The following is a 20,172-nucleotide window of genomic DNA, read 5'->3' as shown; positions in this document are numbered from 1 at the left end:
TTCTTAACATATATTGCATTATTTGTTTCAGAGGTACAGATCTGAGATTCAACAGTTTTGCACAATTCACAGCTCAGCTCAGCCTCTTGATTGTGGCCCCAGGTTCTCTGTGTTCCTGCCAACGCTGTAACAGACATAAGAGGGTCTGAAGGCCCCTGACTTCACAAGCCACCCTTTGTAAAATTTGCATTCAGAGACAGACACATGGGTGGTGACATTTCTTAATTCTTCTATAATTACGGAAGGGCAGAGCTGAGTGGCTAATTTAGGTACAAAGATGCTTCAGCACTCCTGAGAATTAGTCAATTTTGTATTTCTTCACTATTTTTGAAAGCGCTTATTGCAATTATTGATGAAAGCAACTTTTAATGTTGTGACACTGTTTCCAAACAATAGGAGATGCTGGATTTGTCACCCCCAAACCCAGGTGGTGATTCTAGTGCTGAACCCCAGACCCCACTCTTGTGTCTGGCAAGCAGGGTACCTGATCAGACCCTACTCTGTGCCCTGGCAGGCTCCACACCGGGGGCAGAGGGGCCCCATAGCCTCCCTGAGGGTCTCAAGGAGGCACACTCTTTGACAGCCCCCAGACATGGATGTTTAATTTGCTTCCAGTTGGTTAATGACACACAGTGTTGCCCTGGAAACCCTCATATGTGAGCCGTTGTGCATCATGGGAGTGTATTTACAAGATATATTCTTGGCAGCCGAATCCTAGAGTTGAAAAACACCTTCCTGAAATAAGGTAAGCTTATGTTGACAAAATATGACATTTATCAAAACGAGGTTCCCATCTCCCACCTCATACCACCACAAAACAAAAGAAAAATGACACAAGTGTTAATGAGGGGACAGGGAAAGAGCCACTGGGCCTGGGTGGTGGTCACTTCCCCTGAGGCCTCTGGCTCTGTTTTCTGGAAGCTGTACTGTGGTCTCAGTGGGGCCGGGAGAGACCCATGGGCAGCCTGGGGCAGACTCTGGGCAGCGACCATCACCTCGGCTAGCTGTCCCACAAGGCTGATCTCAGGCCGAGGCAGCTCCCAGGCCCTTTAGACCCATCTGTGAAAGGAAAGGCGAGCCTCACAGTTCAGGATGATCACAAATGTTCACCTTAGGATCCCTGCTCTATGTCCAGCCGTCTAGGAGGCAATGAGACCAGAGGAAGGACAAGGACAAGACACGAATCCCTAGAGACTTGCAGACTGGTGGAGAGAAAGACCATCCCAGTAACCACGCAGCACCAGCGCGCACGAGATTGCCTGTGGGCCGGGTTTCCTCTCTCCTGGTGCTCAGGCTGCTGAGGCTCCGGTCCTTCTCCCCTCCCACTTCTGTTTCCCCTCCCCCTCCCCCCTTTCTTGGCCGCCAGGAACTAGTGGAGGAGGGGTGCGAGGGCTCAGGGCAGGGGATCCCTATTGGGCTACAGGGCGGGGCAAACCCTGTGAGGTCACCAAGCCCTGGATAAAGGGGTGCCGGTGGCAGAGACTTCGTTCGCCAGAGCGCCTCAGGAGCCCAGAATGAAGCTAGTCTTCCCTGCCCTGCTGTTCCTCGGGGCCCTTGGTGAGTGCAGGTACCTGGGGGCGCGCCCTGCCGGGTTGGGCGCCCCCCCCCACCCCGTCCCCGACGCCCGGTGGGTGGGTGCCTGCGTCCCCACCCCCCCGCCCCGCACCTGTCCATCCCTGCGCCCCGCGGCCGGGTCCCGCCCACCTGCCTGGGGAGGAGCCAGAGCAGGGCTTAGAGGAGCTGGTCCGGGTGTCCCTAGAGCTGCGCAAAGCGACCCTGTCCCATTGTGTCCCTCCCGGAATTTTGGTACCCATAGTACTGTGGCAGGCTTTTTACATGGGAGGAAAATGAGACCCAGAGACCGTGAGTGACTTGCCCAAGACACACAGGAGACTGGAGCTCAGAGCCCAGCTCCTGCAAGGACTGTGTAACTTGGAAGAGACAGAGCCCCAGTTTCTTCGATTAAAAAAAAAAGTCCAGCCGTCTTCCCACGCAGCTGTGAGGTGGAGGCTGGCTGCCACCTGCCCAACGGCGGGCAGAGGTATACACACGCGCTTCCCGCTGCAGAAGGGCGGGGGTGGTGGCCCAGACCCTCCTGAGGGGACCCCTCCTTCAGAGGGTCTAAGAGAGAAATGATTGATTTCTGGTTTGAAATGCACCCAGACTAGGACTGTCTGAAATAATTTCTGGGGTGTGCGGAGGGCACTGGCCAGTCATGGACATCAGAGACGTGAATGTGTGAGGGCAGGTGGTGGGGGGCTGTGACGGGCATCAGTGCCTAGGCAATATGTGGGGGGTCAGAGGAAAACGACAGGTGTCCCCTCCCTCCCTGGGCTCCTACCAGCCCGGGTCAGCCTCCTCCTGGCTAAGAGCATGTACTCCCAGCTGGGAGCTTCCTGGATGGAAAAGGGTCATAGAGAGCACAGTGAGCTTACACCCCCAAACCTAGGGACCATGAAGCCATCCCTGTCCCCACCTTCTGGTCCCCTTCTCCAAAGTCCTTCCTATGGGTATTGTCATCCCTGTCTTCTCTGAGGCAGGATTGGGTCTGCCAGGACCAACTGCTCAGGACCAGCTTCCCTTCTGCTCCCTGACCTGTAGCCTGCTGGGAGCACAGCACAGGGTTGAGGCCACCTGGGAGAGCCCGAGAAGGAGGAAACCTTACTTTCCTGGAGGTGGTCATGGGCTGTGGTGCAGGATCTGGGCTCAGAGTTGCACCCCTGGGTTCCATTTTCACTTGAGTCTTTGGTTGCCTTGGACTCCTGCTCTAGGGGATTCTTGCCCTGCTCCCATGGGCATCCTGGCTGGCAGAGGTTGGGTGGGGTGAGAGGAGTAGCTCCATCCCGGCCCCTGCCCTTGAGGTTCGGGGCACTGCATGTCTGCACAGAAGCAATCAGGGGATGCATACTTTCAGGAAGATTCCATCCAGGCTCAGGGGGGCAGCGTTTGAATGGTTGACACAGTTCAGGTGTGGGGGTGGGGATACAGCCCCAGACCTGCTTCAGAGAGCACATGGTCTTAAGGGGGACATGTGGCTTCGGAGGTGGCTGGTGAGAGGGGGAGGGATGAGTGGATGGTGCATTCTGACTCAGGCCCTGGTGTTTTGGGGGCTGGGACTGTGGATCTTGGAAAACCCCTCGGTGGTCCTTTATAGTCTTCTGGTTCAGCCCTTCCCAAGAGAAGAAACCAACTCTGCCCGTGGGTTCCCCATTCCTGCCGCTATTCATGCCCCCCCACCCCACCTTGAAGCCTGGTCTTCTGTTTTGCTCTCCCTCTTCACCCTCTGGTCCCATCCGTCACCAAGCTAATTTCTGACACCACCTCCCTGTTCCTGCCCCTTGTCCATTCCCACTGCTTTTCTGCTTGGTTCCCTGCTTTCAGTCTACCCTTCCCCCATTCTAGGCAGAACTCTTAACTCTGCTCTCTTTCACGAGAGAGCTCTACTCCCTCTAGAATAAGACCTCCTTGGACCAGCACTGAGGGCTTTCCATGATCTGACCCCAAACCCTTTACTCACCCCATCTCCACTGCAGCCCATCTCTAACCTAGCCAACCTAAATAGGAAGGCTAGCTTTTGTGGTAAGAGACTTTAGCTTTGTGTCTGACTTCGTAGGTTCAAATCCTGGACCCAATACTTATTAGTTTGCGGGACCTTGGGAAAGCCATATAACTAGCCAAAGCCACTATTTTCTGACCTGGAAATGAGGGTGTTAGCAGCACTGACAGTTCAGGGAGTTGGGAGGATCAATGGACAGAGAAGGTGTGAGGTACTGAGTAAAGCACCTGGCATAAAACATGCTTGCAACAATGGGGCCATTATTCTTACTCTCCTGGACTGCCACCACCCTGATTACTGGCAGAGGTCATGGGGACCTCACTTCTGGTTTGGTATTTGTTTCTTCTAGAGCATTCATCATCCTTAGCTTCCTCTTTTTTGACTTTCTGCCTCTCCAAATGGGAGGTAAGATCTAGTCTTGTCTGCTTACATGTTCCTCTGTATGACACACAGTGATGTGTATACAGAGGGCATCCAGTAAATGCTACTGGGTCACAAGTGGCTGAATATGACCGGGTTAATTTTTATGGCAGGACAGTTCCGTGAGAGCCTCAGGATAAGCAGGGGATGTAATAAGCATCACGGGCTTATTACATCCCCTGGGATTTCCTGGGACGATGGCTGGTGGAGAAGGATTGTGGCAGCATGCTCTTGAGTCCCTGCAGACCTGGCCTGGGAGCCACTGGTCTCCTCACCAAACCCTCCCAGTGAGCTTCAAATACTTTGGTGGGTCTGATTATGCAGGGAATGGTTCATGAATAACAGGTGGCAGAGAGCTGAGTGTTCCACTCTAAAGCACATCCAAATGAGAAGGGGGCTTTTGCAATCAAGTGTTTTGGGTTTTTTTGTTTTGTTTTGTAATAGCTTTATTGAGGTATATTTTACATATCCCCAAATTCACCTACTTTTTTTTTTAAAGATTTTATTTATTCACTCGAGACACAGGGATACAAAGAGAGAGAGAGAGCACGAGCAGGGGGAGAGGCAGAGGAAGAAACAGGCTCCCCGCTGAGCCAGGAGCCAGATGTGGGGCTCGATCCCAGGACCCTGGGATCATGACCCGAGCCAAAGGCAGATGTGTAACCATCTGAGCCACCCAGGCGCCCCCAAATTCACCTATTTTAAGTGTACAATTCAATGATTTTTAGTAATTTTACCAAGTGGCACGACCATCACTGTAAATCAGTTTTAGTACATTTCCACCCCCTAATGAGTTTCTTCATGTCCATTTAAAATTACTTCTCATTCCCACCCCCGCATCAGGCAATCATTAATCTACTTTCTGTTGTTTTTTTTTTTTAAAGATTTTATTTATTTATTTGTGAGAGAGAGAGAGACAGAACACAAGTAGGGAGAGAGGCAGGCAGAGGGAGAAGCAGGCTCCCCGCCGAGCAAGGAGCCTGATGTGGGACTCGATCCCAGGACCCTGGGATCATGACCTGAGCCGAAGGCAGCCGCTTAACTGACTGAGCCACCCAGGCGTCCCTACTTTCTGTTTTATAAATGTGCCTTTTAGGACATTTCATACAAGTAGAATCACATAATAGGTAATGTCTTGTGTCTGGCTTCTTTCATTTAGCATAAATGAGGCTCATCCATATCATGGTCCATATCACTAGTTCTTTCCTTTTCGCTGCCAAATAATGTTCTGTTTGTGGATGTATCACGTTTTCTCTAGCCATTCACCAGTGGCTGGACTTTCAGGTTGTTTCCAGCTTTTGGCTTTTCTGAATAATGCTGCTATGAATATTCATATAAGAGTTTTTATGTGGATATGTTTTTTTATTTCTTTGGGTTATATATCTAGAAGTGGATTGCTGGGTCATAGGGTAACTCTATGTTTAACATTTTGAGAAACTGCCGACCTGTTTCCTAAAGTGGCTCCACCATTTTACAATGTACGAGGGGTCCCATTTCTTCACATCCTTACCCATATGTTTTCCTCTGTTTTAGTTACTAGAACTAGTTCCAGTAGGTATGAACGAATATCTCATTGTACTTTTAACTTCCATTTTCCTAATGATTAATGATATTGAACATCTTTTCACGGGCTTATTAGCATTCATGTATCTTCTTTTGTGAAATGTCTGTTCATATCTTTTGCCTATTTTTTTTTTTAAAGATTTTATTTATTTATTTGAGAGAGAGAGAATGAGAGAGAGCACATGAGAAGGGGGAGGGTCAGAGGGAGAAGCAGACTCCCTGCCGAGCAGGGAGCCCGATGCGGGACTCGATCCAGGGACTCCAGGATCATGACCTGAGCCGAAGGCAGTTGCTTAACCAACTGAGCCACCCAGGCGCCCTCTTTTGCCTATTTTTTGATTGGTTGTTCGTCTTTGCTGAGTTGTCAAATTCTTTGTAAATATTTTCTCCCAACTTGTTGCTTGTGTTTGCATTTTCTTTTCTTCTTTTTTTTTTTTAAGATTTTATTTATTTATATGACACAGAGAGAGTGAGACGGAGAGCAAGCACAAGCAGGGGGGTAACAGCAGGCAGGGGAGAACCAGGCTCCCTACTGAGCAAGGAGCCCGACGTGGGGCTCGATCCCAGGACCCTGGGATCATGACCTGAGCCGAAGGCAGATGCTTAACGACTGAGCCACCCAGGTGCCCCGTGTTTGCATTTTCTTAACTGTCTTTTGAAAAATAAAAGTTTTAAATTTTGATAAGCCCAATTTATTAATGGTTTTTTTTCATTTATGGACTGTGCTTTTGGTGTCATAGCTAATTAAACTTTGCCTAACCCAGGGTTGCATAGTTTTTCCCTTGTGCTTCCTTTTAAAAGTTTAATTGTTTTATTTCTTACGCTAAATTCTATGATCGACTTCAAGTATTTCTGTGTGTGGTGTGAGGTAGGGCTCTAAGTTAATCTTTTTATATGTGGATATCTGTGTGCTAGCACCACTTGTTAATAAACTATCCTTCTGCCAATGAGTTGCCTTAGTGTTGTAAAAAATCAATTGAATGTAAATATAAGGATTTACTTCTGGACTCAATTCTGTTTCATTGATCTATATGTCTGTCTTTATGCTAATCACTGTTTTGATAACTGTAGCTTTATAGTATGTTTTGAAACTAGGAAGTAAAATTGCAATAGGTTTTTTCTTTTTCAAAATTGTTTTGACTATTGAATATAAATTATATAAAATAAATTATATAAAAATAAATTGTAAGTATAAATTACATAAAATTTCTTTGGCTATTTTATATCAATTTACTTATTAATCCTATGTAAATTTTAGAATCTGTTTGTCAATTCCTACGCCCCCCCCAAAAAAAAACAAAAAAAAACCCTGGCCTGCCAGAATTTTGAGAGTATTTGTGTTGATTCTCTATATCAATTTAGGGAGAATTACCATCTTAACAATATTGAGTTTTATAAAGCATGAACACAAATGTTTCTCCATTTTTTAGATCTTCTTTAATTTCCCTCAGCAAAGTTATATAATTTTCAGTGTACAAATCTTACATTTGTTTTGTTAAATATTTTCCTAAGTATTTAATTATTTTTGATGTTATTTGAATAGAATTATATTCTTAATTTCATTTTTGGATCATCCAGTGCTTAGATGCAAAAATATAATTGCTCTTTGTGTATTGATCTTGTATCCTGTGACCTTGTTATACTTGTGTATTAGTTCTAATAGCATTTTGTGCACTCCTTAGGATTTTCTACATAGAGGCTCATGTAATCTGCAAACAAAGAGAGTTTCACTCCTTCCTTTCCAGTATGGGTGTCTTCTATTGCTTTTTCTTGCCTTATTACTGTGGCTAGGATCTCAAGTATTATGTTGAATAGAAAAACTGAGAGTGGATACCTGATCTTAGGGGAAAAGCATTCAGTCTTTCACCATTTTAATATAATGTTCACTATAAGTTTTTCAATGACATGGTTTTTAAGGGCTGTGAGCAAATCTGGTCCAGCCTCCTTCCTAATTGCATAGATTCCACCAACAAGGCAGTCTCGGCAGGAGAACCAGTCTTTCTGATACAGAGGTGAATGGTGGTAACTCAGGCACGCTGACCCATTTGGTACACCACTTCCTGTAGCTACTGACAAGGAGTCAGATGTGTTTTAGTTGCCTTGGCATCATCTGGGGAGTTTCTTGTCGATGCAACAGTCTAGAGAGACCTGGATTCTAGGCTGGATTTTGCCACTGCTGAGCAGCCAATCACTCAGCCTCCTCAAGAGCCAGTTTCCACATTAACAAAACAGGAACAGTAATCCCTTTCCTGCCCATCTCTCGGCTTCAAGGGGGGCAGAGCAGGTGGAAGACCTCACAAACTGAGGCAAAAGGTCATTGTCATTTTTTAGAGGTAGGAAATGTGTCAGTTACAGGAAGGAAAATAATCCAGAGGCTCTGACTATCTCCTTTCATTTATTGAGAATCACAGCCCTCCGGCCAGCAGAGAATGCTCATTAGACCATCAGGACACCTCCACTCGAGGAGAGTGGCCTGATTTTGGCACTGAATGGAGAGGAAAGGGGAGGAGCAGAGAGATGGAGGAGTCTGGAAAACCCTGTCAAAGGGTGAGGCGGTGTCTCCTATGGGCAGTGCTTGAGCCCTGACTCCTTGGTTTCTCTCTCCCAGGACTGTGTCTGGCCACCCCTACGAAAAATGTTCGGTGGTGCACCATATCAAAAGCAGAGTTGGCAAAATGCTCCAAATTCCAACAGAATATGAAAAAAGTGGGTGGCCCCAGTGTCTCCTGCACAAAGAGATCCTCCCGCCAACAATGTATCCAGGCCATCAAGGTAAGTCAGTGCCATGTGTTGGGTGGGACCAAACTGAATGGAGGGAATGAAATGGAGTGAAATAGGAAATGTGTTTTCCCCTACTTCCTCTGCTTTTCTCTCCAGGTACCTGTAAGTTGGGAGTGTTCCTTCCTCATAGGACACAAGGTTATTTTGAAAGCAGATATTAACATTTCAAAGTGGAGAGACCAAGTGTGGGGAATCTGGGGTTGCAACTCAGATTGTTAATAACAGCTGTTGCAAACACAGAAGCAGTCACATTGGATGAATATGTAACACTGGCAAAAGTCACGGTCCCTCTGAAAGGTAAAACCTCCAGAAGATCATTACTGCCAAACCCTGAGCAAAGGAAGCTCAGCTGGTGTGTAGTTACCACATCACATTGCTGAGGAAGGGCCGGCCAGGGCACCGGGCATTGGACAGACATTCGTGCAAGACGTTTCCAGAGGGAGAGAAAAGGGAATCATGACTTCCGGATGATTTCAGATTCCTTTTGTTTTTTGAGATATAAGATCTACTGAAATAATTTTTACTCATTCACTCAGCATATATGTTCTGTGTCCCTGCCCTGCGCCATTGTTGTGGGTACTTGACTCCAGCACAGAGTGGGTAATTTGTGTCAAAGTTTCTAATAATATCTAGAGTTATTGAAACAGTATGTAGGGGGAAAAATCTAGTTTGAACAGTGTTGTAGGCTATTATTTTATGACTGTGGCATGGGGGGAAAAGAGCACCAGCACGCCCTGCTGGTTTAAAATGCAGATTCTTAGACCCTATTCTAACCTATTCAACCGAGTACCTGTGATGAGGTCGCAAAATCTGCCTTTTTAATAAAAGCCCCCTTCGAAATCAGTTCTACATACCACACATCAAATGACATGGTTGGAAATAAAACATTTATTATTGAAGAACCAAGGGACAGTTTAATTCTCAGAACTTTAGAGAACAAGAACTCTCATAGCTTTTAAGCAATGAACTAAATCATGAAGTAAACTGACAGATTGAAAAACATAACAAATTTAATTTATAGCCATTAAAAACATTTAACCAAAAAATTTAGAAAGCACCAGAAGGAATATGCACCAGCTCTGACAAGGGTTTGCTATTTACTGTATACTCTAAAGAACTAATTCAACCTGGTAAGAAATGTAGGGTCATATATGAAAAATGATATGAACCGAGCATTAGTAAGAGGGCATGCATAATTACTAAAAATAGGAAATGTTTCCCTTAGTAACCAGAGGAATACACACTTAAGCAATTTGTTAGCACTTGCATTTTCTAAAGTAATAGCAATAAAATGAAAGCCAGTCCTGCTGGTGATTTTATAGTGAAACTGATCTTCGTGATTGGTGGCATTGTAAATTGACATTACAGATCTTCTGGAAGGCAGAATAACAACAGTGGCCAGGGCCATGAAGATAAACATGCTCCCTGTCTGTGATCCCACCCTCAGATGCCTATCCAAGGCAACCGGTCATCAGAAGGAAAAAAAAAAATTTATGAGGACAAAACGATCCATGAAAGCATAGATATCACAGCAAAAACAGAAAGTGCTGAACATTTAAGGCATCATTTGATAAACTATGGAAAAACCACGCTATCATAAAATTTTATGAGGTCAATCAAATCAATAAAGGCTGCAGAAGTAAGACAGTGTCATGCTGTTTTAGATGAGTAAAGCAGTCCACCAAATATTATCTCTACCAGATTGCAAATACAAGAAATATATAAGTATATGAGAAGTAATATGCCAAAGAGGATGCACATGGTTTACTATGATAATTTTAAGATAGCGTAATAGTTCTATTTTCTATTTGATAAAAAAGAACTTAAAAGAAATAAACATAGAGCAAAAGAATGGGAGGAAGCATCTAGAATAAACAACTTTAGATAGAAATGGCTGAAATGAACGACCAATACAGGCAGGGGGGCTCATACAAAAGAGCCAACATAGCAACCCCAAGAGTTAAAGCAGTTGAGCTGATGCAGGGCCCCAGAGGAGGGACCCTTGGCCCCAGAGGAGGACACCTCTCACAGGACATGAGTGAACATGACCGAAAGGCAACGCTTCTGAAGATCCTTCCAGCCACGGAGACTTGTGACCTCCTGGAATCAAATGGCCTGGGTTAGGGCGGGCTCTCTCCTGAAGCTTGGTTGGTGTCTTTGCTTTCAGGCAAACAAGGCAGATGCTGTGACCCTGGATGGTGATTTGGTGTTTGAGGCAGGCCAGGATCCCAACAAACTGCGACCCATAGTGGCTGAGGTGTATGGGACCCAAGAAAGTGAGTTCTCCCTGGAGACCCAGAAACTGGGGTGGCCCTGGCCGTGGCCCTGGGCTCTGTGCAGCCAGAGGGGCTGAGCTGTAGAGGTGGGGTCTCAGATAGCGCCCCCCTTGCAGCGGATGGAGTCCCTGGGCTCTTCAGGCCAGATGCCCACCCACTGGGGGAGGACATGCGTGTGCTCCCAGGGGAAACAGAGCAGGCCAGAGGAAAAGGCAGCAACATGGCTCCCCTTTCCGCTCGGGCAAGGTCAAGGTGGGCTGTTTTTCTCCCTCTAAGCCTTTTAATTCTCAGGCTAAGAGCTTTCAATTCTCTCTGTCCCTTTGCAGAGCAACGAATCCACTATTATGCTGTGGCCATAGCCAAGAAGGGCACCAACTTCCAGCTGAACCAACTGCAAGGCGTGAGGTCCTGCCACACAGGCCTTCACATGCCAGCTGGATGGAACATCCCCATGGGTACCCTTCGTCCGTTCTTAAACTGGAAAGGGCCACCCGAGCCCCTTGAGGAAGGTGAGGTGGCTGGGGGATGGTGGGCCATCTCTGTCACGGGTCTCCAGGCCACTTGGTAAACATGTGCGATGAGCCCAAGGCGGCCCTTGGGAGGTGGCAGCCGAGTCTGCCGTGGGCCAAGTGAATCTCTGTGCTCCCAGCCTCACGAGGGAGGCTGTCCAGCAGGGGTGGGGGAGGTGGCTCTCTGCCCGCAGGAGTGACGCTGGGAGGTGTGATGAGCTGTGGCCGGGCTGGATCGCACTGTGTGGCCTACTTCTCTGTGTCCAACAGCTGCAGCCAAATTCTTCTCTGCCAGCTGCGTGCCCTGTGCGGATGGGGGACGGTACCCCCAACTGTGCCGCCTGTGTGCAGGGACGGAGGGCAAGAAGTGTGCCTGCTCTGCCCAGGAACCATACTTCGGCCACTCTGGTGCCTTCAAGTGAGTGAGAAGGCCCTCTTCTTCCACGGAGGCCTTTTCTCTGGCCCCAAGTACAGCTCAGCCCGCCGGCCCGGCCCACAGAGCAGGTCCGGTTCTCCCACTGCCGTGTAGACGGAAGTACTGAGTCCAAAGAGTGAACTGACTTTGCCCGGAGCACGTGCCCCTCCAGCCCCCACCCCTGGGCCCCCCCCAGGTGCCCCTCACCTCTACACCCCAGTGAGCCATCCCCACCCCCCCACCCCCCTGGCAGTGGTCATTCCTTCTCCCTGAAGAACCCTGAGTCTGGCTTTGCCCTCTGATGTCCTGGGTTCCCCTGCGGACTTCTGCCCTCTCCCTAACCACAGAGGAACTGCAGGGGTCTTGTCATGAGATGACCAGCCCCACGCTCCCGGCGGGACGGCTGGAGTGTCCGGGCTGATGTGGTCTTCTCCGCACGGGCCTCTACCCTGGCTGGGAGACAGCGAGCTCTGCCCGACTGCCCCCAGCACCCTCTGCCCCCGTGCTGAGGCTGAGGTTGAGGCTGAGGCTGAGGTTGAGGCTGCTTCTCTTCCCCCATCTGCCTCCTGCGCTTGGGCAGTTTGGCCTGCCTGTCTGTCGGCCACCACTCAGTCCTGGGAGGAAGAACCACACGGTCGAGGATACTCAGATTTTACTCTCTGGTGTAGAGGCTTCAAACCCTTTTATATAGAAAGACCCATTTTGCCCTTTCAGCCTCTAACACAGGAGGAGGTGCGGGCGGGGGGCTGCTGTCTCTGGCCAGCACCTGAGCCATTCTTCCTCACCATCTACCTGGGAGTGGCTCCTGACCCCTCCCCAGATGGGGTGCTCCAAAGCCTCAGAGCCCTGACCTCCGTGGGCCGGACGCCCACAGGAGACAAGCCCTAGGACCCTGTTCTCCTGGGATGCACGAGGAAGAAGTTGGGGAGGGCCGCTCCGTGCTGACCCTTCTGGTGCTTTCTCATTCCACAGGTGCCTGCAAGAAGGGGCTGGAGATGTGGCATTTGTCAGGGACAGTACAGTATTTGGTAAGAGGCAGGAGGACAGCCAGGGGCACTCCTCCTTTTATTTTATTCTCTCGTAATTTTGAGTATGGAGCTAATCGGACTCCTCACCTCTTGGCACACTATTATCAAGGTTCCCTTCAGGGCATGCCTCTTATGTCCTGTTATTTCCAATTTAAGCAATCATTTTTCCTTAAACCCACCATACCCACCGCCTTTCTTTTCCTCATAGACAGCCCCACCACGGCACTTGACACGGGTCCTTCGAGACGTATATGGTCTTGCAAAATGTAGAGCGCCCCTTGTGTTTTTGGGTTCTAAGACCACAGGAGTTTCAACATTAGAAACCATGCTACTACCCAGATTTTCCACCCAGCGTTTTGTTTTAGAGATTTATCTATGTTGTGTGTATGTCTAGTTCAGTGGTTCTAACAGTTGAGGAATGCTCCACGGAATGTGTCCACCAGATTTGAAGTGCATGCTTACATTTTCTTCTGTTAGTATGATTTTGCTGTAGCCATTGTGATAAATGGCATTTGTCAAGGTCAAGAACTTTACCAAGTTCTCCATATTACTAGTTTTCTGAAACTAAAAAACAAACAAACAAAGTAGATGTTGAACATACACATGCTTTTTCTGCATCTATTACTATTAAGATGATCTCATGGTTCTCCTCCTTTACTCCATTAATGACGTGCATTGCTTCAGCTTTTTTGATGACTGGCCATTCTTTCGTTAATGGAATAAATTGACAAAACTTAATCCTGATCTATTAGTTTTTAAAATACTCTGTTAGACTGAGTTAGCTAATGTATATTTGAGATTGATGCATTTTATGTTCATAAGTACAAAAGGCCTGTAATTCTCTCCTGTACTTCTCTCTTTGATTTTGAGATCAAGGTTGTACTAATCTCGTAAGACGAGTTGGGCAGGTTCCTGTCACTTTATGTATCCTGAAGCAATTTATGTACGAGATACATTAGCAGTTCCAAATCGGGCTGACCTCGCTCATAAAAACAGCCTTCTTTCCCTTTCTTTTGATAACACCCAATGTTGGGAAGCGACTCAACTGTATTTCCTGCCTTAAAAGTGTTTGTAGTTTTTATTCTTTCTAGAGAGGTGGGTGAGGCATTGCCCCCTGGCTGGCTACCTGGGGTTGCCTCTGCCACATGGAAACAGATGGGGGCCGGTCCCCCCTCCTTGGCTGGCCTGGCTGCAGTCCTAATAATCCCAGAGCAGCCTGTCTGACTCAGAGGAACACTGGGCTTAGCCCCCAAGGCTTTCTGGGCATTATCTTTCTTTTTTGAATGTTCTGGAGCAATCCACTACCTTTCTGACCCCCCAGTTTTGCAGAGTGCGTCAGGGAGAGTAGAGGTTTTGGTAAGAGGGCAACAGTAGCTCATGGTCAGTGCCTCCAGTGGGCTCATCTGGGCTCCCCTTCACTTCCACCCTTCCTCCAGAGAACCTGCCCAACAAGGCTGACCAGGACAAGTATGAGCTGCTCTGCTTAAACAACGCTCGGAAGCCCGTGGACGCTTTCAAGAACTGTCACCTGGCCCGGATCCCTGCACATGCTGTTGTGGCCCGGAGTGTGAATGGCAAGGAGGACTTGATCTGGGAGCTTCTCCAGAAGGCACAGGTATCCATCCCCCCTCCCCCCATCCCCGGACCCCCTCCCCCCCTGCTTGGATTGGTGTCGGGAGATTCCTTCCTTCCCTAATCTCCTGCTGCTCCAGAAGTCGCTCTGCAGCCTCTCTGCATAAAAGTTAAGAAATTCCGTGAACTCCCTAACTCGGCTGTGCTCTGGACAGCAGAAACAATAAAGATCTCTCCAGCATTACTGATGAACGGTGCCTCGTGAGCTGGAGCAGAAGCAGAGGGAGGATGAGGTCGTATTCTCAGGACCCTAAGGTGCTTGGACCCTAGCAGCTTTCTAAGGAATAAGCCACAGCTGAGCTCCTGTCACAGGGATGGCGCCTGGCTCCCTGCACGGGAGGAAGTGAACTAAGGCTCCCGCTCTCAGAATCATCCCCCAGCTCCAGATAATTGTTTTTCAACATTGTGTTTTTTCTTTCCTCTCTATTTACCACTGAGACTGTAATTCTAATTTTTCCCAAATTAGGAAAAGTTTGGAAAAGACAAGTCATCTTCATTCCAGCTCTTCGGCTCCCCTGAAGGGGAGAAGGATCTGCTGTTCAAAGACTCCGCCCTTGGGTTTTCGAGGATCCCCTCAAATATAGATTCTGAGCTGTACCTTGGCTTCAACTACATCAATGCCCTCCAGGGCCTGAAGGAAAGTGAGTGAGGCCCGGGCAGGCCCTGGGGGCAGGCTGGTGCAGGGGCAGCAAGCCACGGGGGAGGCCTTCCAGGAAGGACCCTGCTCTGGAGTGCTCTGACACTATTGTCAAGGTTCCCTTCAGGGCATGCCTCTTATGTCCTGTTATTTCCTATTTTAAACAATCATTTTTCCTTAAACTTCTCCACTGGAGGCAGATACCAGTGTTCCATCAACCAAGCCAGGGCATTTTAATATGTCCAAACTCCTGTGACAGGCGCCCAATGCTGTTCTATGTCCTTGTCTACATCAGGCTCCCCAGCCCTGACAGAACAATCAACGTGCCTCCTATGTAGTAAGATATGTGCACAGGAACCAAGAGAGCCAGGGTGCCTCCAGGGATGAACCCCGAGGCCTGGTGGACACCACGTCTGGCCTGGGGCCCTGCACCTGGCGGCTACCACAGTGGGCCGGCTCCGCCATGGCTCCTCCTCTCCTGGCTGCAGCGGGGAGGTGGAGGGGGGCGCGTGTTTCCAGGACACCTCACTGTAGTTAACGGTGGTGACTGCCCTAGGGGAGTTCAAGGCTGGGCTCCACGCCCCCTAGGCCAGCTCCTGGGACTGCCACTGTCTCTGTGTCCTGGAGCTTTTATCCCGTGGGACCGAGATATTAGGCAAGTCATTGCACTAAGGCTCAAAGGGTGGAAGTCTCCAAAGGAAGGGGAATGAGAAGCCGGGGTTGCGCGAGCCTGGAGAAGGGGTTGCGCGTCTGAGGGTGGAGGGGGAGGGCGGCAGGTGCCCGGGCGCTTGCTTCCCTGGGCCGGCGGGCGGCGGGCGGGCGCCGGGGTGTCCCCGCCGGGCTCTGGGCCCCACGACGGCCGCGTCCCTGTGCGCAGAGGCTTCGGACGCGGCGGAGCGGCGCGCGCGGGTGGCCTGGTGCGCGGTGGGCACGGACGAGCGGCGCAAGTGCGAGCAGTGGAGGCGCGCGAGCGGCGGGAACGTGAGCTGCGAGTCGGCGCCCAGCGGCGAGGACTGCATCGCGCTGGTCCAGGTAGGGGCGCGGTTACTGCAGGGGGCCGGGGAGGCATCGACAGGTAGCAGGTCGAACACAACTAGCAGAGCTACACCGCCGTTCGGGGGGTGATCGTTCCCCAGCCCCGGATTTCTTGGTGCGTGAGTGCACATGCCCGCAACCATCCTGGACGGCACCAACTCCGCAGGCTTTGAGTCCTTGTCACTTGACGGTACGTCGTGGCCATTTTCCCACGTGAAGATGTATTCTCTGAAAACACTTAAAAATGAGGTTAGGGTATCTTTCCTGTGTCTGTGGCTCGGTTTAGTCGTGATCCTATTCTGCTTTGTCCCCTTGTTTCGTTATTACCTCTAACCCCGTGGTGCTGCATCCCTCAATAGAAATCTTCAGCCACGTCTCCAGATATTTTTAGTAGAGTTGTCAAAAGAATTATTACTGGCCCGAAGAGGGAGTTTGCAGTCTTGATGAATCTATGTTCCGATGTTGGGGAGCAGGCTCGTTCATTCCCAGGGCGAGGCGGATCAGTCATTCCTGCTCACGTGTTGAACAACTTTTTTTTTAATTTTTAAAGAAATAAATTTTATTTATTTGAGAGAGAGCGCACAAGCAGGGGGAGGGGCAGAGGGAGAGGGAGAAGCAGACTTCCCGCCGAGCAGGGAGCCCGATGCGGGGCTCGATCCCAGGACCCTGGGATCATGACCTGAGCCGAAGGCAGACGCTTAACAGACTGAGCCACCCAGGCGCCCCATGTTGAACAACTTCTGTGTAGCACTTTGAGTGTGGTGCCCACGGGATGCAGCCCATGCCTCTCCTCAGTGAGAGAGGCTGGTCCAGGAGGGCGTCCCAAGAGTGCTTGGAGGACAGAGGGTCAGTGTTGCCTGTGCGTGGTCTCTGCATTGGAAGTGACAGCATGAAAGGCGTGTGAGGCTGGTAGAGAATCCATAGTGCATGTAGTCTTTCCTTGGATGTTCCATTCAAACAAACCTGGTCTCTTTCTGCTGCTTTATGGGAACACCTGACATTCTCTGACATGAAGCCATGCTCTTAAAGACCGTAAAGACAGGCGGGACAGGAGATAGCCTCACTGCGTGGTGCTGACGATTTGCTTTGGTTTTACAGAAAGGAAAAGCTGATGCCCTGAGCCTGGATGGAGGCCTTATCTATGTTGCGGGCAAGTGCGGTTTGGTGCCCGTCCTGGCAGAGAGCCAAAGTGAGTCAGGGGAGTGTCCTCTCTGGTCTGTTCCGCTGGGCCGTGGGAGATGGATGGATGGATGGATGCAGTCAAACAGGAGAATCGGGGGAAAGAATAAAGGAAAGGGGCTTTTACCCACACAGCTTGCTGTGTTGAGGAGCAACAGAGCATAGATTGAAGAGATTCCTCCTCTTCATTTGAAAAAAAGGCGTTAGGGGCACCTGGGTGGCTGAGTTGGTTAAGCGTCTGCCTTCGGCTCAGGTCATGATCCCAGGGTCCTGAGATCGAGCCCCGCATGGGGCTCCCTGCTCAGCAGGGAGTCTGCTTCTCCTTCTCCCTCTGCCCAGCCCCCCACTCCTGCTCTCTCCCTCTCAAATAAATAAATAAAATCTTTTTAAAAAAGATTTTAATAAAGTATAATATACATACAGAAAAACTCAGTGATATTTCACGAACTGATACATCCCCTTGCGTGAGTGCCCAGATTGAGACACAGCAAGTTCCACGTGGCCCCGGGTGCCCTCCTGCCACCAGCCGTCTTACTCCAGCCAGGGTAATGACCCCTGACCTCAGATGGCACAGAAGAGTTCTGCCTGTTTTTAAACCTTACATGCGAGGCGTGTGCTTTGTACGTCTCTCCATTGTGTTACGGTGTTAATGTTTGTGCTATTCATCCAAAGAATATTGAATCTGTGGCTGTACGGTGTTCTGTGGTGTGACTCGACCACAGTTATTTGTCCGTCCTATGGTGGAGAGGCATTTGAGTGGTGTCCAGCCAGCGGCCGCTGTGAACGAGCTGCTGTGAGCATCTGTGAACACACAGATGCCTTTCTGGTCCCTGGACCACTGCACAGTCTCTTCGGATTTGATCCTGCATCGCTGAGATTTAAAAGTTTGCAACTTCTCAACAAAGCTCAGTGCTTAATGACATTTTGCTTGTTTTTGTCCTTTCAGAATCACAGAACCCTAATAAAGCAGGTTGTGTGGATAGACCGGTGGAAGGTGAGTTGGAACCTGCTCATTTTAGGGTCGAGGGCAAGTCATCCTCGTTGCCCGAGGAGGTGGCAGGAACTCTAAAAAAACTCACAGAGATGCAGCGGGAGAAGCCTTAAGTTCTTTTGGAGATGCAGAGAATTCACAGATGAGTAATTGTAATGAATCTTCTACTGACCTTCACACTTGGCAGAGAACTTTCAGAGTTGAACCAGGTCTCTTGTGCTACATCCCGTGCTCTGAGCATCACCCCCGCCCTCCCGCCAGAGCCCATGCTTGTCCCCAATTCAGAAGAGCTCTGTACTCGCCCAGCGGCTCCCATATCACGGCGAACTGTCGGTGTATAACTCAGGGATGATGTGTGGCTGGTCAGGGATGGTTCCCGGCAATCACTTAAAGGCTCAGCTTGTCTTACTTCTTCATTTCATAGCCTAGATCAGTCTCACCTTCACATAGAGCAGCTGCTTAAGCTTCTGACGATGGCTAGGTGTCCGGGAGCATCACCACCTGGGGGCGCTCCTCGACTTGCTTTGGCTCAGGCTGCAGACAGCTGCGCTCAAGTCGATGCCAGCCCCCTCTCCTCTCTTCTGTGGTTCAAGGGTACCTTGCTGTGGCCGTTGTCAGGAGATCAGATGCCGGTCTCACCTGGAACTCTCTGAGAGGCAGGAAGTCCTGCCACACAGCCGTGGGCAGGACTGCAGGCTGGAACATCCCCATGGGCCTGCTCTTCAACCAGACAGGCTCCTGCAAGTTCGGTAAGACGTCCTGAGGGCTTCGTGGGTGGGTGGGGGCGCTGAGCTGTGGGACCTCAGGGAAAGGTGGGGGCGGGGAGGGGCAGGCCGACTGTGGCCTGTAGGCCTCTTTTGGGGTGAGCACTTTGTCCGTGTGGCTGCCCCCTGCAGACAGAGCAGCATTGAGTGGGTCTCTACCCCACACCTCCCCTGCCCCAGCCACCCCCCCAAGATAAAAAACTGCAGGATCAATCTGCTTCTCTGCACCCTAAGAATAGACGCAGGTTCTGAGAAGTACAGATGTTACTTTTTTTTTTTTTTATCTTCGAGCGCTGGATCCAAATTTCTCATAGGCACTGGCTTCCTAATTTGGGGAAAGGCACCTGCCTGCCTCAGGAGAGAGACTTCTTCCTCCACACTGCCAGGAAACCAAATAAGAGCTCAAGGGTTCTGGCTCCGCCTGCTTCTGGGGCCTTCTCTCCCTGCCATGTGCCATGCTCCCACCCCATGTGTAAGCCGTGCCCCACCTGTGCGGGCCTGCTGATGTGGAAGTGTGGGGCTCGCCTCTCGTGCAGGCATCTCTGTGAGGGGGGCGCTGCTGCATTTTGAGTGGATTTGGGAGCCTGGCTCGGACAGACTTCTGTGGGGCTCTGCACTCACCTTTGTCGCCCTTTCCAAGCCCCGTGGCTGCCTCCGAGCTGGGGGGGCCTTAGCTGGTGCTCCCTGGGCCTCTCCGGAGGTTGACACACGGTGTGGCTCTTCCAGGGGCTGGCGCCGCACGAATCTGGTAATGGGTGCTAGCTGCTCATCGAGACAGGACTTTCTTGTCCCCACCGTGTCCTCTCTCCTTCACCCATATAAGTCCAGTATAAGTCCACGTTAACTCCTGAACGTGGGTCAAATCACACGGTGAGTTAGTTCAGATTAAGCTCAGTGGCCAGGAGAGAAAACTCCAAGTAGCAGAGACTTTAACCAAGCAGAGGTTTCTTCCCCATGTAAGTGAAACCCAGAGGTTAGATGGTCCAGAGCTACTGTGACAACAACATGGTGTCAGAGACGCGGGTTTCAGACATCTGGCTGCGACCTGCATGGCTGCCATGCTCAAGGTTGCTTCATGGCCCATTGTCACAACTGGAGGCTGAGTGCCCGCTTCTGCATGCCGTGTGCAGAAGGAAGGAGAAGGGGAGAAGGGCCTGTGCCAACTGTCTTCGAAGAGTGTTTCTTTCTTTTTTTTTTTTTTAAAGATTTTATTTATTTATTTGAGAGAGAGAGAATGAGAGAGAGCACATGAGAGGGGGGAGGGTCAGAGGGAGAAACAGACTCCCTGCCGAGCAGGGAGTCCGATGCGGGACTCGATCCCGGGACTCCAGGATCATGGCCTGAGCTGAAGGCAGTCGCTTAACCGACTGAGCCACCCAGGCGCCC

At 49.9% G+C, this 20,172-nt stretch overlaps 1 protein-coding gene across 1 annotated transcript in view; it reads left to right on the top strand.

Moving 5' to 3' along the window:
* The first annotated feature begins 1,429 nt into the window (after positions 1-1,429).
* Positions 1,430-20,172, top strand: part of LTF (lactotransferrin) — a 29,756-nt gene continuing 11,013 nt past the window's right edge. Inside the window, exons 1-12 of the mRNA XM_081816699.1 lie at positions 1,430-1,557; positions 8,148-8,311; positions 10,488-10,596; positions 10,923-11,105; positions 11,376-11,523; positions 12,493-12,548; positions 13,985-14,163; positions 14,647-14,821; positions 15,695-15,849; positions 16,951-17,041; positions 17,978-18,025; positions 18,616-18,771. Coding sequence (XP_081672825.1) covers positions 1,515-1,557; positions 8,148-8,311; positions 10,488-10,596; positions 10,923-11,105; positions 11,376-11,523; positions 12,493-12,548; positions 13,985-14,163; positions 14,647-14,821; positions 15,695-15,849; positions 16,951-17,041; positions 17,978-18,025; positions 18,616-18,771 — 1,507 coding nt within the window. The 5' untranslated portion in view covers positions 1,430-1,514. The remainder of the gene's footprint in view (positions 1,558-8,147; positions 8,312-10,487; positions 10,597-10,922; positions 11,106-11,375; positions 11,524-12,492; positions 12,549-13,984; positions 14,164-14,646; positions 14,822-15,694; positions 15,850-16,950; positions 17,042-17,977; positions 18,026-18,615; positions 18,772-20,172) is intronic.

This window comes from Leptonychotes weddellii, chromosome 1, assembly GCF_054177405.1.
Source record: "Leptonychotes weddellii isolate Sample4059 chromosome 1, ASM5417740v2, whole genome shotgun sequence".
Lineage (NCBI taxonomy): Eukaryota > Metazoa > Chordata > Mammalia > Carnivora > Phocidae > Leptonychotes > Leptonychotes weddellii.
Note: the sequence above shows the minus strand (reverse complement) of the source record. Positions and strands in the feature narration are given on the sequence as shown.